At 48.7% G+C, this 15,393-nt stretch overlaps 1 protein-coding gene across 2 annotated transcripts in view; it reads left to right on the forward strand.

Annotated features, from left to right (window-relative positions):
- Positions 1–7,846, forward strand: part of FBLN5 (fibulin 5) — a 63,303-nt gene extending 55,457 nt beyond the window's left edge. For both annotated transcript variants that reach the window (XM_016205710.2, XM_087818540.1), the window contains exons 10-11: positions 970–1,165; positions 6,862–7,846. In XM_016205710.2, coding sequence (XP_016061196.1) covers positions 970–1,165; positions 6,862–7,023 — 358 coding nt within the window. In that variant the 3' untranslated portion in view covers positions 7,024–7,846. The remainder of the gene's footprint in view (positions 1–969; positions 1,166–6,861) is intronic.
- The last annotated feature ends 7,547 nt before the right edge of the window (positions 7,847–15,393 follow it).

Here is a 15,393-nt window from a genome sequence, read left to right on the forward strand (position 1 = left end):
CAGATCTCAGCGCCAGGCCACCTCTCCCAGCTGTTTGTGATCCTCTTAAGCTGGAAGCCATCACTCCCTCCTCCCAATGTCTTCTAGGAAACAATTCGTTTTTATGTGACATGTGACATTTTAATGTGACCATTTGGCACCAGGGACATTTGACTTGGCCATTTTGATGCATCCTTAAAGAACAAACTTTAAAAATTCTTCAATACACTCATTAGGCGTTAGTCGAGTTCCCATTATGTGCCAGGCACTGTGCTAGGTGCTGTGGGTTTCGCTCTTACGGTAGAGGAGAGAGGAAAGACATTAGATGTGCTGTCACACATGAAGACGCAATCATAGATGGTGGTAGGTGCAACAAGCAGGGAGAACAGAAATTTACAAAACGAAAGACTAGGGTGGACCTGATCTAGCCTGGGGGCCTGTCAGCCCCTCTGAGGAAATAACATTTGGGCTGGAATGGGAAGGCGAGTGGATGTTCACGTAACAGAATGGAAAAGCAGAGGGAACAGCATGTGCAAAGGCTACAAGCCAGGAGTGACTTTGATGTCTTCACTATTAAAATTTCATTTTTTTTTCTTTATAAAAATTGATAAATAGAATTTCTTAATGAGTATGCACCACGGCTGGGGAAGTGAAGGGCTGTGCAACAGCGGCACACTTCACTGCCTACATGACGAATGTGAGGTGCTTTAGGGAATGTTCCAGTACTCCGAAAACCAGACATCTAAGGTTTATATTCCAGTAACAAGAATATCTGATTGGCCAGAATGGGCCATTCTCTAGGAAACACAGAGCTCGCCTACATGCCAGAGAAGTTTTAAATGAGAGCCAGGAGCAGACAGGGTCTACGATTACCGCATTTGGATCATAAAAGCGGGGTGGCCTCCTTTCAGTGTTTTAAGCGAGGCAGTAGGTAGAACCAGCATCTGGAAAGGATTTGCCCCGTTCTCACGCGATGCCCTTTCCCCACAGCCGCTGTATGTGTCCCGCAGAGAACCCTGGCTGCAGAGACCAGCCCTTCACCATCTTGTACCGGGACATGGACGTGGTGTCAGGACGCTCCGTTCCTGCTGACATCTTCCAAATGCAAGCCACCACCCGCTACCCTGGGGCCTATTACATTTTCCAGATCAAGTCTGGGAATGAGGGCAGAGAATTCTATATGCGGGTAAGAGGGGGTGGCGAGCGACGGTCCCCGTCTTCAACCACACGTCGTCTCATCTAGCCTGGCACGCATCTAGCCTGGGCTTCTAGAAACAGAGTGCAGCTAGGAGCAGTGGGGCGAAGAGCGAAGGGAAGGGCGGAGGGGAGTTAGGCCTCCAAGGTTCTGGCTCCTGTCACTTTCTGTGTGGCCTCAAGAAAGCGGCTTCTCCTCTGTGAGCCTCGGGACCCGCATCTGTGCCGTGAGGAGTTAGGCCAAGACGCAGCCTTCCATCCTTCCTCCTACAATTCTCTGGGAAAGACATTCCATATCCTTTTGTCCACCCACTCATTTGACAGATACTTATTAGGTGCCTGCTGTGCGCAACTAGAAGCAGAATGTTCCAGTTTGTAAAGCACCCCCAAGCCCCTGCCCTCCCCGCTTGCATTGCGCTGAACAGAAAGGTGCGCCTCCCTGGAGGCTGGGCTCTGCCTGCGTGTCCAACACGGTGGCCACTGTGCTCTTTAAATTCAAACGAATTAAAATGAAATAAAATGATAAATGAGGCTCTTCCGTGGCACTAGCCATATTTTAAGTGCACAGTAGCTGCACATGGCTGCTGCATTGGCTCAGATATAGAGCATTTCTATCTCCTGCGACCTCCTGGGTGATGGCACCTCTTTAGAGGCCACTCGCTTAGATGTTTTCTACATTTCAGTGTGAATTTGGGCACCGGTCCAACAAGTGGATTCCAAAAAATCTGGAATTATCTGAATTATCCAGAATAATTAAAAATATGGTGGCTGAGGCCTAGTATGTCAGTTTTCTATGGCTGCTGTGAAAACTTACCAAAAACTTGGTGGCCTAAGCAACAGAAATTTACTCTCACACAGTTCTGGAGCCAAAAGTCTGAAATCACTTCCAGCGAGCTGACGCCAGTGTGTTGGCAGAGCTATGTTCCCTCCAGAGGCTCCAGGCGAGAATCCGTTCCTTCCCTCCTCCAGCTTCTGGTGGCTGCTAGCATTTCTTAACTCGTGGCCACATCACTCTAGTCTCTGCCTCCATGGGCATAGTGCCACCTCCTCTCTCTGCATCAATCTCCCTTTGTCTCTTACATGGACACTTGTGATCAGATTGAGGACCCACCTGGCTAATCCAGGATAATCTCTCTTGTATCAGGATCCTTAACTTAATCACTCATGCAAAGTTTCCTTTTCCTTATATAGTAACATTTACAGGTTCCAGGGCTTAGGACCTGATATCTTTGGGGGGGAAAGGAGGGGAAGCATTACCGAGGAATCTGCATTTCTAACAAATACAGCAGGTGGTCCCCTGGAGTCACTGTGGACAGTAATAGGCCATGAAAGTTTTATCCACATTTACGGCAGATGGCCCGAGAGCCTGCAAAAGGACCACAAATTTGAGCTTTCTACCAATCTCCTGGCAGAATCTTCCAGTCCTTGCCTCTGGGGATGCAACTCTCTGAAAACAAGGAGGTCTCAGAAACAGAGGTTAGGACAGATTAGAAAAGGTCCCAGATGCTGGCATGGCGCCTGTAGCCTCACTAACATGTCTTTGGCTAGACCCTAAAAGGACCAGGTCACATGTGATAACATGGCCTGGGGAGCCAACATCTGTAGACCAGTGCAGCAGGGTTGAGGGCTCTGGAAGGAGATGGGATGAGCTGAGGAGAGAGGATCTTCTGCGAGATGAACAAGATGGAGCTGTGTTTATGTCTGAGCTTTCCTCAAACCCATAAGCAACAGCTGTCCACCAGAAACACACATCTGTGAGCTTCTGTGGGCTTGCTGCCCTTGGGAGCAGAAGTCTAGCCCACTGGCATTCACCAGCCTGGCCTCTCTCATCTGTACAGACACAGCGGGCCCAAGCACGGGGCACAAAGATGCCTCTCTTGGGGAATTAAAATACCTTCACTGATACCACCTGCTTCTGCCTACAGAATAGCAGCTCTGCAGAAGGTGGTCTTGTCTAGGCAAGATTTTGCTCACCACGATACCACCCACTGAAATCTCCCTAGACCCGAATGTTCCCTGTGTGCTGACTTGTAAGAGGTACCCTCTGATGGTGGGGAAGGTTATCCTACAATTGGAGTGGACAGATGTGAGGGCTCCTTCCTAGAAGCTTCCTTACTGCCTGGATTGTCACAGCAACTAGAGGCCCTTTGAAATTCACCAAGCTGAGCTATATGTGGCTTGTGCCCTCTCTGAGGACATTGAGAAGGGCCTCATTGCTTTAGTATTTATTCAGAGGAAGATGTCAGGATGCTGAGGGGGTGAGGGGACGTAGGCCCGCTCTGAGAATGGCTGAAAGAATGTAGTGACGGGAGGTGGCTCCTGGCTGGGAAGGTCCCAAGGGCTGCACCTGGAAAGGAAAACGGGCTTAGTGTGGGGAGCCTGGGATGAGGCCCGGGGGCATGGGGGGAGGAAGATAGGAGAGCGCTTCCACACATCCAAGCTGTCTGGAGTTGCAGCCCCTCAGGAGGCCACACGTCGTCACTCTCTTTTTAAAAATGTTTATTTTTATTTTTTACATGATTTTATTTTTACATAGAAAATGAGAAATATACAAATACACAAAAAAATCATAGCATAATCATGCTAACGTGAGCAGGCCGACCCGCCTCGTTTGCGTTCTACAGTTTACCAACCCCATAACCTTAGGCAAGTTACCTAACCTGCCCGGGCCTCAACTTCCTCATCTGGAAAGACAATGCTGACAGTGTTTACTTTGGGATTAGATGAGATTATGTACTTAGCGCAGTGCCTAGGACACAGGATGACTGTTTTTATCAAACAGCTGGCATTAGGCAAGGGCGCCCTGCAGTCTTGAACCCAGGCACCCTGGGCGACATGTCAGGGTAAGCCCATGGCATTCACAGGTGGCTCAGTTTCTGTTGAGTCGTCTGGCTCTTCCACATCCGAAGTCTGAGCTGGTTCAAGTGGAACCTTCAACCTCGCAGCCTCTCACTCGGTGTAAAGGGTCAACTCCACGGGCATTCAGTAACTCACTCCTTCCTCCCTCCATCGCCAGCATTCATTATTACAGCACCACTATGTGTGCGGCTCTGAGTGGGGCCTGAGAGGTCAGGAACTAGGGGGTGGGGACACAACCAGCCAGGCAAACATTTACAATGCCAAGTGGCGATTCTCAAGTAGAGTAAGTGCTGTGGGAGGCAGGATACCGAGAGGTCCCGAGACCTCATCCTTGAGTGTAGTGGTCAGAGAATGATTGTTGAAGTCAGACACTCTAGTACCATGTGCAAGTTTTGTAACCTTAATTAGCGTACTTGACCTGCTTACTTGGCAGGGTTATGAGGATCACATGAGAGGTGTATGAAAGGTTGTAGCCAAATGCCTCGTATCAACCACACCAGCACCTCTACTCGCCACCACCTCCACCACCACCACCGTCATTTTCACCACTGACCACCAAGTCCCCCAATGACCAGGGGCTCTCAGGCGGCCTGTTTTACTAATGTCCTGACTCTGTCCTGAAAGCCTAGTGAGGAGTGCGGGCGGCTGTCCTCAGCTCTCCTGGCAGACACTTGATTCCTCCCTTGTGCTGTGGGCAGGCCTTTCTCAGGCTGCTGCAGACCTGAGCCTGGTGGAGATGGAGCTTGCCGACCTCTAAAGTTACTTCTAAATCGGAGAGGCAACGACCTTTTCATACTCTGGAGACTTCTACTGGGAAAGCCCAAAGAAACAACTTGGAAGTTTCCGGTTGTTCCATTCCCCTTCCCAGGCCCTGCGGCTCTCCCCCCAGAGGGCTCCCCACCGCTCGGGGTTCTCAACCCTTGGCCTTTGTTCATGCAAACAGTGAAAGCTGGCAAGATATCTGTATATGTAAATGTCCTATTTCCCTGTGTGGCTGTGCCCTCTGAAGTCCTGGCCCCGGGCTCCCGGGTTTTGTAAGAGCGGACAAGGAAGTCCAGGCGATGCCCTGCGTGAGCCGGTGCCAGTTGCGCTGCTGCTGACGCGCACAGAGGGAGCTGATGCCAAGAGGAAGTTGCATCAGTGGACAGACAGTGGAGGTCCCAGTACCTGGCTGGCACCTGTCTGCCAGCCCCACCCTTGACATACCTGTGGAGCCCTTGGGGATGTCCAGAACTTTATAGGGAGCCCTCCCTTTGTGGAGACGGATAAAACACCTGTTGTGGCCAAGTTTCTTGACTTTGCAGAGCCTGTTGCTTTCAGTTTCTGGGCACAGTGCTGGTCTCTGCAGCTTGCAGGAGGCGATTGTTCAGCATATCCCTGTTTCCTCATGATGTTTTCTCTCTAGGGGCCCACTGTGTGGCCATTTTACTGACCCCCAAGTGTCTGTCCTTAAGGGCAGTGCTGGGGAGAAAAAGTGAAACCCATCAGTCGCTTATGATGATTGTTCAGTGAAACAGGCCTGGGGCTTGGGATCAGACGGAAGCACCTGAATGAAATCCCTGGGCTCTGCCCCTGACTAGTTGGGCAACCCTAAGCAATTAACCTTACTGGGCCTCAGTTTGCTTATTTATAGAATGGGGAAATAATGAGACACCTTTAACATGGCAGCCAGGGTCCGTGCTTTTAGATGGGCACTGCCCAGTTGCTACTGTGCCTGTGAGTCACCTGGGGATTGTGTGAGGCTACAGGTTCTGGCTCAGGAGGTCGCAGGTGGGGCCTGAGATCCTGCGTCTCTAACAAGCTCCCTGGTGATGTCGATGCAGCCGGTCCAGGGACCACGCTTTGAGCAGCAAGGCCTTTCAGGGTTTTCATGAGGATTAAATAAGCACACGTACGTCCAAGTGGCCAGAAGAGAGCCTCACATGTGGTGGGTGCTCGATTGATGTCGGTCTGCTGTCCCTCCCTCTCAGAGCTTTTAGGAGAAGTTTCAGAGGGGGAGAAAAGCCCACATGACATTGTTAGGACCACAGGGACAGGGTCACAGGATGTTAAAGCCGGAGAGGGCTCTAGTGTCTAGATAGGAGCCTCAGGAGGGGATGCACATCGCAACCACCTGGAGGCTCGTAAACAAATTACAGGTGCCCCAGGCATCATCAAAAACTCACTGGGGCAGAACATCTTGGAATCAGCCCCTGGAATTGTTAGTTTAAAAAGTGTCCAAGGCGCTTTGGAGGCTGTTTGCTTAGGAACCAGTGACCTGGCACAGACCCTCATTGTAGAGCTGGGGCCTCAGGAGGTGAAGTAACAGCTTTAGGTCACTCAGTTTCATCAAGTATTTGTTCTTTCACTCAAGACATATTTGCTGAACACCTACTGTGTGCCAGGCACCACGGTGTTTAGGAGATTCAGTGGTGACAAACCTAACCCCGGTCCTAGCTCTACAGAGCTCATGGTCTAGTGGGGACCTAGACATCAGTTGTGGACGCTGATCCATGGTAATGAATACTTCCCATTCTATGCAGAGTAGCAGGTGCAATGGCAGAGGGTCCAGGGGTGGGTGGGAGGGGTGAGGCCGATCGGGAAAAGCTGGGAAGAGCGCGCCATCCGTGTGATGGCAGTGGGCAAGGGGGAGCACCTGCCTGAGGCTGCAGCCAGACCACCCAGGCCTTCCGCTGTGGGGATCATGTGAGAGGCCACGTTTCCTGAAGGGCAGCTGCCTGCTTTTCTCACCTTCTCTGCCGTTGCTTGACAGCTTCTGGCGTCCAGCTTCCCCTCCCCTCTTAGGTTGGTCAAGCCTTCTCTAACAAATGTCCCCAATTCTGTCCACAGCAAACGGGCCCCATCAGTGCCACTCTGGTGATGACACGCCCCATCAAAGGGCCCAGGGACATACAGCTGGACTTGGAAATGATCACTGTCAACACCGTCATCAACTTCAGAGGCAGTTCCGTGATCCGACTGCGGGTACACGTGTCGCAATACCCGTTCTGAGCCCGGGGCCGGAGCCCCCAACACTGCCTCTCAACAGCACCAAGGGACAGGAGAAGGGACGAGACGAGAGGGAGAGGGAGCGAGACGGACGTTGCGCCTTCCCTGCTGAACGTTTCCCAGGAGTCAGCCCCGCTGTCCTGACCCCGCCTGTATTATCATAGACCTGCCCTTCCGAAGGACATGCTTCCCCAGTGTCCACCATGCAGTTATCGCAAAGTATTATCATTGGCACCCTGGCCTGAGATTGACGGTGATTTTTTGAGGCCTTTCGTTTATCTTCATATTTTTCAAAGAAAATAGATTAGGTTTGCTGGGGTCTGAGTCCATGTTCAAAGACTGTGAACAGAGTCCTCTCACAGCCTCCATGCCCCCCCCCCACTCTCTCTCTCTCTAACTGCTGCTTTGCAAAGGCCCAAAGAGCTCGTGGGGACAATGTGTGTAGCTAGTCTGCTTCTTGTATGTACAGAGAAGGCTGTGGAAAGAAGCCACCACAGGATCTAAGGGTTTTTTAAGAGTCTATTTCAAAATCATGTCTGGTATTTTCAGCCATAAAAGAAGTTTTTTCGTTGTCCTGAAATTTGTATAACTGTTTAATCTTTTTTTGTTCATTTTGAGGTGTTTTTTTTTTAAAAAAAAAATAAGTGGTAGAATTCCTTCAAAAGGCCTTCAGGCACATGTTATGCTCTGTCTTCCCAAACCCAGTCTCCTCTCTATTTTAGCCCAATGTTTTCTTCGAGGACCCCTAAATCACGCTTTCTTTAGAATTTCTACCCAACTGGGTTGGAAGGCAGAGGTCTCCAAACTGATTAAATATCTGATGAGATTTTGTGTTTGGTTCATTCTGACATCGTAGGTGATTCAGCACTTGGGGTTGGGTCTAGCTCTCTTTAAACCTGTTGATTGGGAAGCTCTCCGGAGAGCTCAATCATCATAACTCAAGCACTCGGTGGGGAGGGGGGACAAGAGTGGGGGTGGAGAAGTCGGAGAAGCATCCATCCTGAACCCTACTCATTCGATAAGAAAACTGGCAGCTCCTCTGCTATGTGGATTATTTCCAAGGACTATTCTGGGACAGGAATCTACTCAAGTCACCTTAAGTCAGGGGCCCTCCACCTTGACTGCACAGCAGGATAACTAGTGGAGCTCTTAGGGAAAAAAACTGATTTCCTGGGCGTCTCTCCCAGAGATTCTGACTGAGTTGGTCCTAGGTAGGGCCCAGGCATCGGAAATTTTTAAAACTAATGGACAGTCGGAGTTGCGAACACATGGTTCTAAACCCTATAAAGAGAGAGAGACCTGTGTGGCCCAAGTTCTGGCCACCTTGCCCTCAATGTCTTTTTCGGTTACTTGTAGGGTAAGTAACCCTGCATTTCCTTCAAGTGTTAGAACCCTGGGCAGCGGCAAAGAGTCAGCAGCGCAAGTCACAGATGAGAACAGGTGGGGACAGCTGCCTTTGGTCCCCTTCCCAGAAGTTGCCCCCGGGCTTCAGAAGGAGAAGGTGCACTCCCTGATGGCCGAAGTTGCATCTACAGGATAGATCTGTGGATGCTCCCATTCTACCTGTGAGGATGTATTTATTAAAATCCTCCCATGTGCCAGGAACCGTGCCCTGGATCTTGGGGCTGAGAGGGGCTTCATAGATCCTTAAGAGCTGGCTCTTCAGTGGGAAGAATAGCATGTTTGGCTTCCTTACCCAGAAAGCATTTGTCACACCCACAGTGCACACCTGGCTTTGCTGTGGGCTGTGGTTATTTTTTTCTCTAAAATGAATCCCATCCAAACCATTTCCCATTGTGCTCCTTCAGCAGGTTCAAGTGATGTTAACAATAACATTCACAACAAATGGCTCAGAACGCCCTGTTCCACAGCTTGGAAGAGAAAGGACCATTGATTTCCTACAGACTTGCCAGCACAGGGCCCGGCTTAGCCTCCGCTGAGCAAACCAGAAGGTGGCCCTGAGCCTGGGCTCCCCTCGGTGGGAGGCTGAGGCTCCAGGAATAGGCGTGGAGTTAGGGCTGCTAAAGGTTTATGTGGGCTCTGCACCGAGCAGCCCGAATTACTGACTCGGGCTCAACACAGCACCCGGGTAAGGCTTCCTTGAACTTCTGGAAGAGAGGGAAGGGAAGCTCTGTCTTGGTGACTTGAAGACTCATTGGTTTCAGAGGTGCCACATTTGGAACCAGACCCCAGTCTCTAGGGCTTGCCTTTTGTTTGTCCATGTCAAAATGTGGCTTCCTGCTCCTAAGGAAACTAACCCAGAGACTCAGAAGCCTCAGAGGCTCAGAGAGCTCCTTGGACCTCAGGTCGCTCTTTCCAAACATGGTCTGATGAATTCAGTGTCAATGAATCAGAAGCATGTGGGATCCATTTACCTTAAAATACACTTAGGCCTAAAAATTAAGGAAAAAACACTCAGAGCAAAACGTGCACCGTAAGGCCAAACCCCAGACGTTGGGAAACAGTTCCAGAGGCTCCCAGAATCTGAAGAGCTGTTTGCTTCACCCGCCCCTTGGGAACAGACAGATGTTACTATTTTCACAAGATTGGGGCTGAGCCTGCTCTTTGAACCCACACAGCACTGTGCTCCCTCGGCTGGAGTCTCTGGGCTGGCTGCTCCATGGAAGCCGGGGCTATCTGGGCATTCGGCACCTGTCCCCTCTCAGCTGGGCCAAGAGCTGGTCACAGAGCTGGTCATAGAGCCCTGCTCTGTGCCGCTACATCAGGTCCTGAAGAATGAAGGCTCTGTGGTGGAAAGGGCCCTGGATTCAGAGCGGTGACACCTGCAAAAGTCCTTGTGTTACCCCCTAATCTGGATTCAATATGCCGCTAACTCTCAAGTTTTGTGATTCCTTGAAATGTGCTCTGGGGATGACAGCCAGCGTTTCCATTAAACTGCAACTTTAGCGTTTCACAGTGGTTTGCCAATCATAACACTTTCTAATGGGTATGGAATCTGCCTACCTGTTGCCTCTCAGGCCTGGGTAACGTGCTTAGAAGTTTTCTTAGGTAACTGTCTTGGCCCTTGGGATGTTGTTTTCCCAGGTGGTGGAAACATTTCAATAGGTCTGATTACTTCATTTTCAGCCGTTTAAATGTATTTTTGTGGCCTGAGTGTTTATTGTAATGTGCACAAGTTCTTCCTGAACCAAGAGGTCACCAGAGAGAGAGAACAGGACAAAGGAACAACTGTTCTTTACTCCCCTCTCATCACGTGAGGTCCTGTATCCTGTTGGTGAAGGCTTTTGTCTTAAGGGGAGACCACACCTTGGTTGAGCACCCTCCCACCCACCCAACTTTGGTTGAGCCAGTTTCTGGATTCAGAGAAATGAGTCTCATGACTCCAGTCCATGGATAAGACATTTATCCAGGGTTTATGCAGCCTGGGAGACCAAACTAGAACACAGTGTGATAGGAGCATTCCAGCAGTGTGAAGAAAATGATTTTAATTAGATTTTAGTAGTTTTTGGCATTGATTGTATACTACAAAAATTCTTATGAACACCCATAGACACGTCTGAAATTTAGAATAACATGCCTCTTGCTTAGAATTATTAAATACATTGAAAGGAAGCACGAAAGCAACATGAGATGAACATTTTTGTTCTTTTTGATAGTTTGTATGTATTATATAATGCATTCTTTTCTAAAAAAAACACAAAAACCAACATTCAGTAAAACTCTTCATTATTTTGAGATTGGCCAGTGCTCATCAACTACAAACAAATACACAGATACTTCCTTCTTGTTGATATTTTTTGTTCTCAAGTCGTTGTGTCTTTGCGTGGCAGATGGCTATCTCCGTTAGAATTCCTGAAAACTGAAGTATGCTTTTAAAAAATAACCAAGAGGCATAAGGACAAAGGGAGTTCCCAGCAGCAAGATTGATCTCCTGGGTAGCTTTTTATGAGTTACAATCTTTGACTAGCTGATGCTTTCTAATAATGAATCTTCCCTGGCGGCCATCAGTGAAATAAGCCATTAGGGAGAGAAAACAGGTGTCAGTGCAGGAGTGATCTATTAATTTGTCATTGATGGTTTTCTCACAGGGGTGATTACATGTGTATTACATGGTGATTACAGTCAGTGACAAACTTTTTCTTTTCAGGCATTTGGAACATTCTTGAACAATAACGTAAAATAAAGGTAGGGGTAAATGGTACATCTATGCAAATACCAAGGTCATTATGATACTTATTTATCAAGGTCTGATAAATTATTCGCTAATACTGATTTAGGGCCAAAGAGGCACTGGGTAGCTCAATGCCATATGAAAGCAGGTTTTGTCTGCGGAGGATTGTTTTGGTTGCCTTTTTTTGAATTCCTACTCTCCACCTTTCTACGTGGAAGGAACTTGATGTTGCAGAACTGGCTTGTATCGCACAGCAGTGACTATACCTTAAAACAGGTGCCTTGAGTTCTGAGATTTTTTTCCTTATTTTTCTATTAAATTTGTTGGGGCGACACCCTGGCTGGTGTGGCTCAGTTGGTTGGAGCTTCATCCCATGCACCAAAAGGTGGCAGGTTCAATTCCTGGTCAGGGCACATACCCAGGTTACAGGTTTGATTCCCTGCCTGTGTGGGAGGCAGCCGATTAATGTTTCTCTCTCACATAGATGTTTTTCTCTCTCTTCCTTCCTCTCTCTAAGGTCAATAAAAATAAAAAAATAAAAAATTTATTGGGGCCCGTCTGGCATGGCCTAGAGGTCGAGCATTGACCTAGGATCCAGGAGATCGCAGTTCGATTCCCAGTCAGGGCACATGCCCGGGTTGAGGGCTCGAACCCCAGTGGGGGGCGTGCAGGAGGCAGCCGATCAATGACTTTCTCATCATTGATGTATGTTTCTCTCTCCCTCTCCCTTCCTCCCTCTGAAATCAATAAAGATATATTAAAAAAAAATTATTGGGGTGACATTGGTTAATGAGATTATATAGGTTTTGAGTGTACAATTTTGTGATACATCATCTGTATGTTGCATTGTGTGCCCACAACCCAAAGTCAAATCTTCTATCACCATATATTTGACCCCTTTTACTCTTTCCTACCCCCCACCTCTTCTGAGTTTTAACGTACAAACCATTTAAAATTTATCCTTAAAGAGGTCGTGGATTGCTGTTACATTTGTGAAATATAACATCCTCCTGATCTTAAAAATGTTACCAAAAAGCCATCGCCGAAACCGAGCTACGGTATTTGCAAATAACTTAGCTCTTCACAGTGATCCTGCAGCCGTGCGTTTTTCTTTGGTCTCGTTCTGTTTCGTTTTCTTCTGCTTCCACATTGAAAAACGGCCCCCAGAGGTTTCCCGGAGCCTGGCATCCCCCACGTGGCATCGCCCGCCTTTCTGAAAAGCAGACCTGTGGCCAATAACACTGGTGCGTTTTTACATGCAAAGGCCCTGTTGGGATCATCTTATTTCAGTGAAAAAGTGGCAGGTCAGAGGGTCCTTTCAGCTGAGAATTTAGGCACATTCAGGGAGCACTAGACCTCCTTGCTCCCCACTTTTCTTTCTGTTGAAACCTTGGAATTTATTAGGACACCCACGGAGATGGGGCAGCCCCGGGAGGAGTGGGAGTTGCTCCTTCCTGCTGATCCCCAGTCGATACCCTGCCAATACTCAGCTAATAAATACTTTGCTCTTCACACTCATTCCCTCAGCCACGTGCACCCCTCTTGGGGGAATGGCCTCAGGCCGCTCTTGTGCTTAATTTTCACCAGATCTCACTCGGCCCCACCTGCTCCTGCTTTGGTGTTTCGATGACCTGCTGCAGGCGGAGGGGGCAGAGGAGAGGCTGGAGCTGGACCTGGAGCTGGTGTTCTTGCTGCTGCCCCGGAGGGTGAGCTCTGCGTCCTCCATCTACTTCTGACTATGGTCATGGGCTTGAGGGAGTCACCCGCCCCCAGTCTTCCCTTCCTTTCCCCCTCTCTTCTTTCCTCTCGGCTCTCTTTCCACGGCCCGACCTGATCTCCAGCCCAAGGTTGGGAGCCGGTGGTCAGGGATAGGTCCTGTCCAGTGAAGGCAAAGCTGGCTCCTTGGGGCAAAGTGCAAGCTATTTCTGGGCTTTGACCCCTTCCGCCTCCAGCTCCTCTCCTCTCCCAAGCACACAGAGCCTCTCCCCACTCTCCAGATCATTCCTCCCTGAGCAAGGCCATGGCTTCCTTCCTCTCATTCTTCTCCTGCTGTCCCTGCTCGAAAAAGAAAGGCTCTCTACTCAGCGACCTGCCACCGGTCTTCCTCATGGCTCCTCATGAGGACTCTCAGGGTTCCTTCTGATCCCGTCTCTCCATGCCAGGGGTGGCTTCTTTCGTTCCAACACCCCTTGTCCAGGAGCCAGGCTACCCCCACTCATTCCCACAAATGCGCTTTTTAAAATCTTTCCAGCACTCACTTTGTCCCTTGTCCATCAAGGGATCTAGTGGCTTGACCTGGTGCCTATATCTGTCCTGTAACCTGAGGCAGGCAGGCTGGGAAAAGCTGGAGTCCCTTTAAATACAGGACAATGTTCAGTGTGCAGAAACCAGGCTCTCTGGGCCAGTAACAAATAATCCGTAACTTTCTTTGTAAAACGTAGTCTATCACTCTTCTCAGATTACAGAATTATTCATCCAAACAATCCCCAAATAGTACATAGTGTGGTTTTGTGAACCGAAGCCTTCATTCAGCTTAACCTATAACTTTGCGACTTTCACTCATAAACTACTTTTTCACAGCACAGTTGACATCTGGCTGTGATTGGAAGGACGGCTAAGAATTCCTCAAGCATCGGCAGAGGAGGCCAATGCGGTTGGGACAGAGGCTGCAGGGGCATGTGAATGGCAGGGAGTGATAGAAGCTGAGCCAGGTCTTAGGTGAAGGTTATCTGAGTTTGGGTTGTATTGCAGAGGCTGTCATTTCACAGAACACCAGCCCGTGGAGATCTGAATTCTGACGCCCCTTTTTAAAGATTCACTGTTGACATTAGAAAAGCAAAGCCTCTGAGAAGTTGTGCAATGAAAAGAAAACCTGTATAATTTTGCATGTAGGTTAATCAAATTTATTTGTGAGGGAAGTTTTTCCCCCCAGGACAAACAATCAACACCTCCAGGAACAGTGTTCTTTAGAGTCTGGGAATTGCAGCTGTCTGCTCGGGGGAATTATAGTAGGGTTTTTACTTTATTTGTTTTGTTTTTTAATTAAGGAAGATACATGGCCTTATTTTCAGACGATCACTTTAGAAGTGGTATATGAAGATGGGAGTCAAGAAAAATATTGCAGCTGTTCACAAGAGAGATCATTAAACAGATCTTTCTAAAGAGTAAGGCTGACTAGTTCCCTGCTTAAAACTCTACTAACATCCCCTCTGCCTATCAGTTAAGGTTCAACCGCCTGATCATGATTGACAAAGCCTCCCATGGTCTGGTTCTTCCCAATACTCCAGCTCCAGCTCCAACCCCTTTCCCTCCTTTGTAACAAATTCTCAAACAAACAAACAACTCCCCCAACCTGAAAGGCTCATATATTTCCTTCAGCTGTTCTTGCCAGAGCTCTTCTCATTAGCAATCCTTCTCTGTGCCCAATTGGCAAATGCCCATTCATTCATCAATATTCCCCTCAGAGGTCAGCACCGCTAGGAGCTTTCCAGACCCACCCCTGACACCCTCCACCTGCATTGCCCACCCCATTTCCCACTCCTGTGTAGAGCGACTTGCTCCTTCTGTGACACCTGTGCCTCTGTGGTGGTGGGGCCCACGTGGAGTTCTAAAATGCAAACTCCTTCAGGACACTCTTATCTGTTGCTCATCACTTTAGACTTAAGGGCTAGTACAGGGCCTGGCACAAAGTAGGTGGTCAGTGTCATTTGAGTGAATGTGATGAAATGACAAGAGACACTGGAGAGAGTGGAACTATTCAAGAGAGCTGCAGGAGGTGGAATCAGTAGGTCTTGGGGATTTATTGGGTGGGGAGGCTTACGGAGCTAAGGGACACCCTGGACTGAGCTAAAGAGTACCTCAGAAGGAGGAGTTTGGGTAGTGGGGGAAGATGAATTCCATTTTAAACTTGCATCTTTTAAAACATTTTTTGTTGTTGTTGAGGTATAATTTACATACAGTAAAATGCATAGATCTTAATTACACACTTAGATACCCTTGGACAAAAAAAAAAAAAAAAAAGTGCCAAACTGGAGGTGACCGAAAAACAACAGGTGGAGGCATTCTGAAGATGGTCAGAAGTATGTGCTCAGTGGAGAGTCTGGTGCTAGGGACTGAGCCCTGGGGGTCCTTGTGAAGAGTGGTCCTGTGGATGCAGACCAGGAGGCTACTTGGGGCTGAGAAACCCAAGGATGCATTCTGTGCTCTAAATGACCATATATACTCACGAAAGCGGTCATCCC

The sequence above is a fragment of the Miniopterus natalensis genome, chromosome 1 (assembly GCF_054644295.1).
Source record: "Miniopterus natalensis isolate mMinNat1 chromosome 1, mMinNat1.hap1, whole genome shotgun sequence".
NCBI lineage: Eukaryota > Metazoa > Chordata > Mammalia > Chiroptera > Miniopteridae > Miniopterus > Miniopterus natalensis.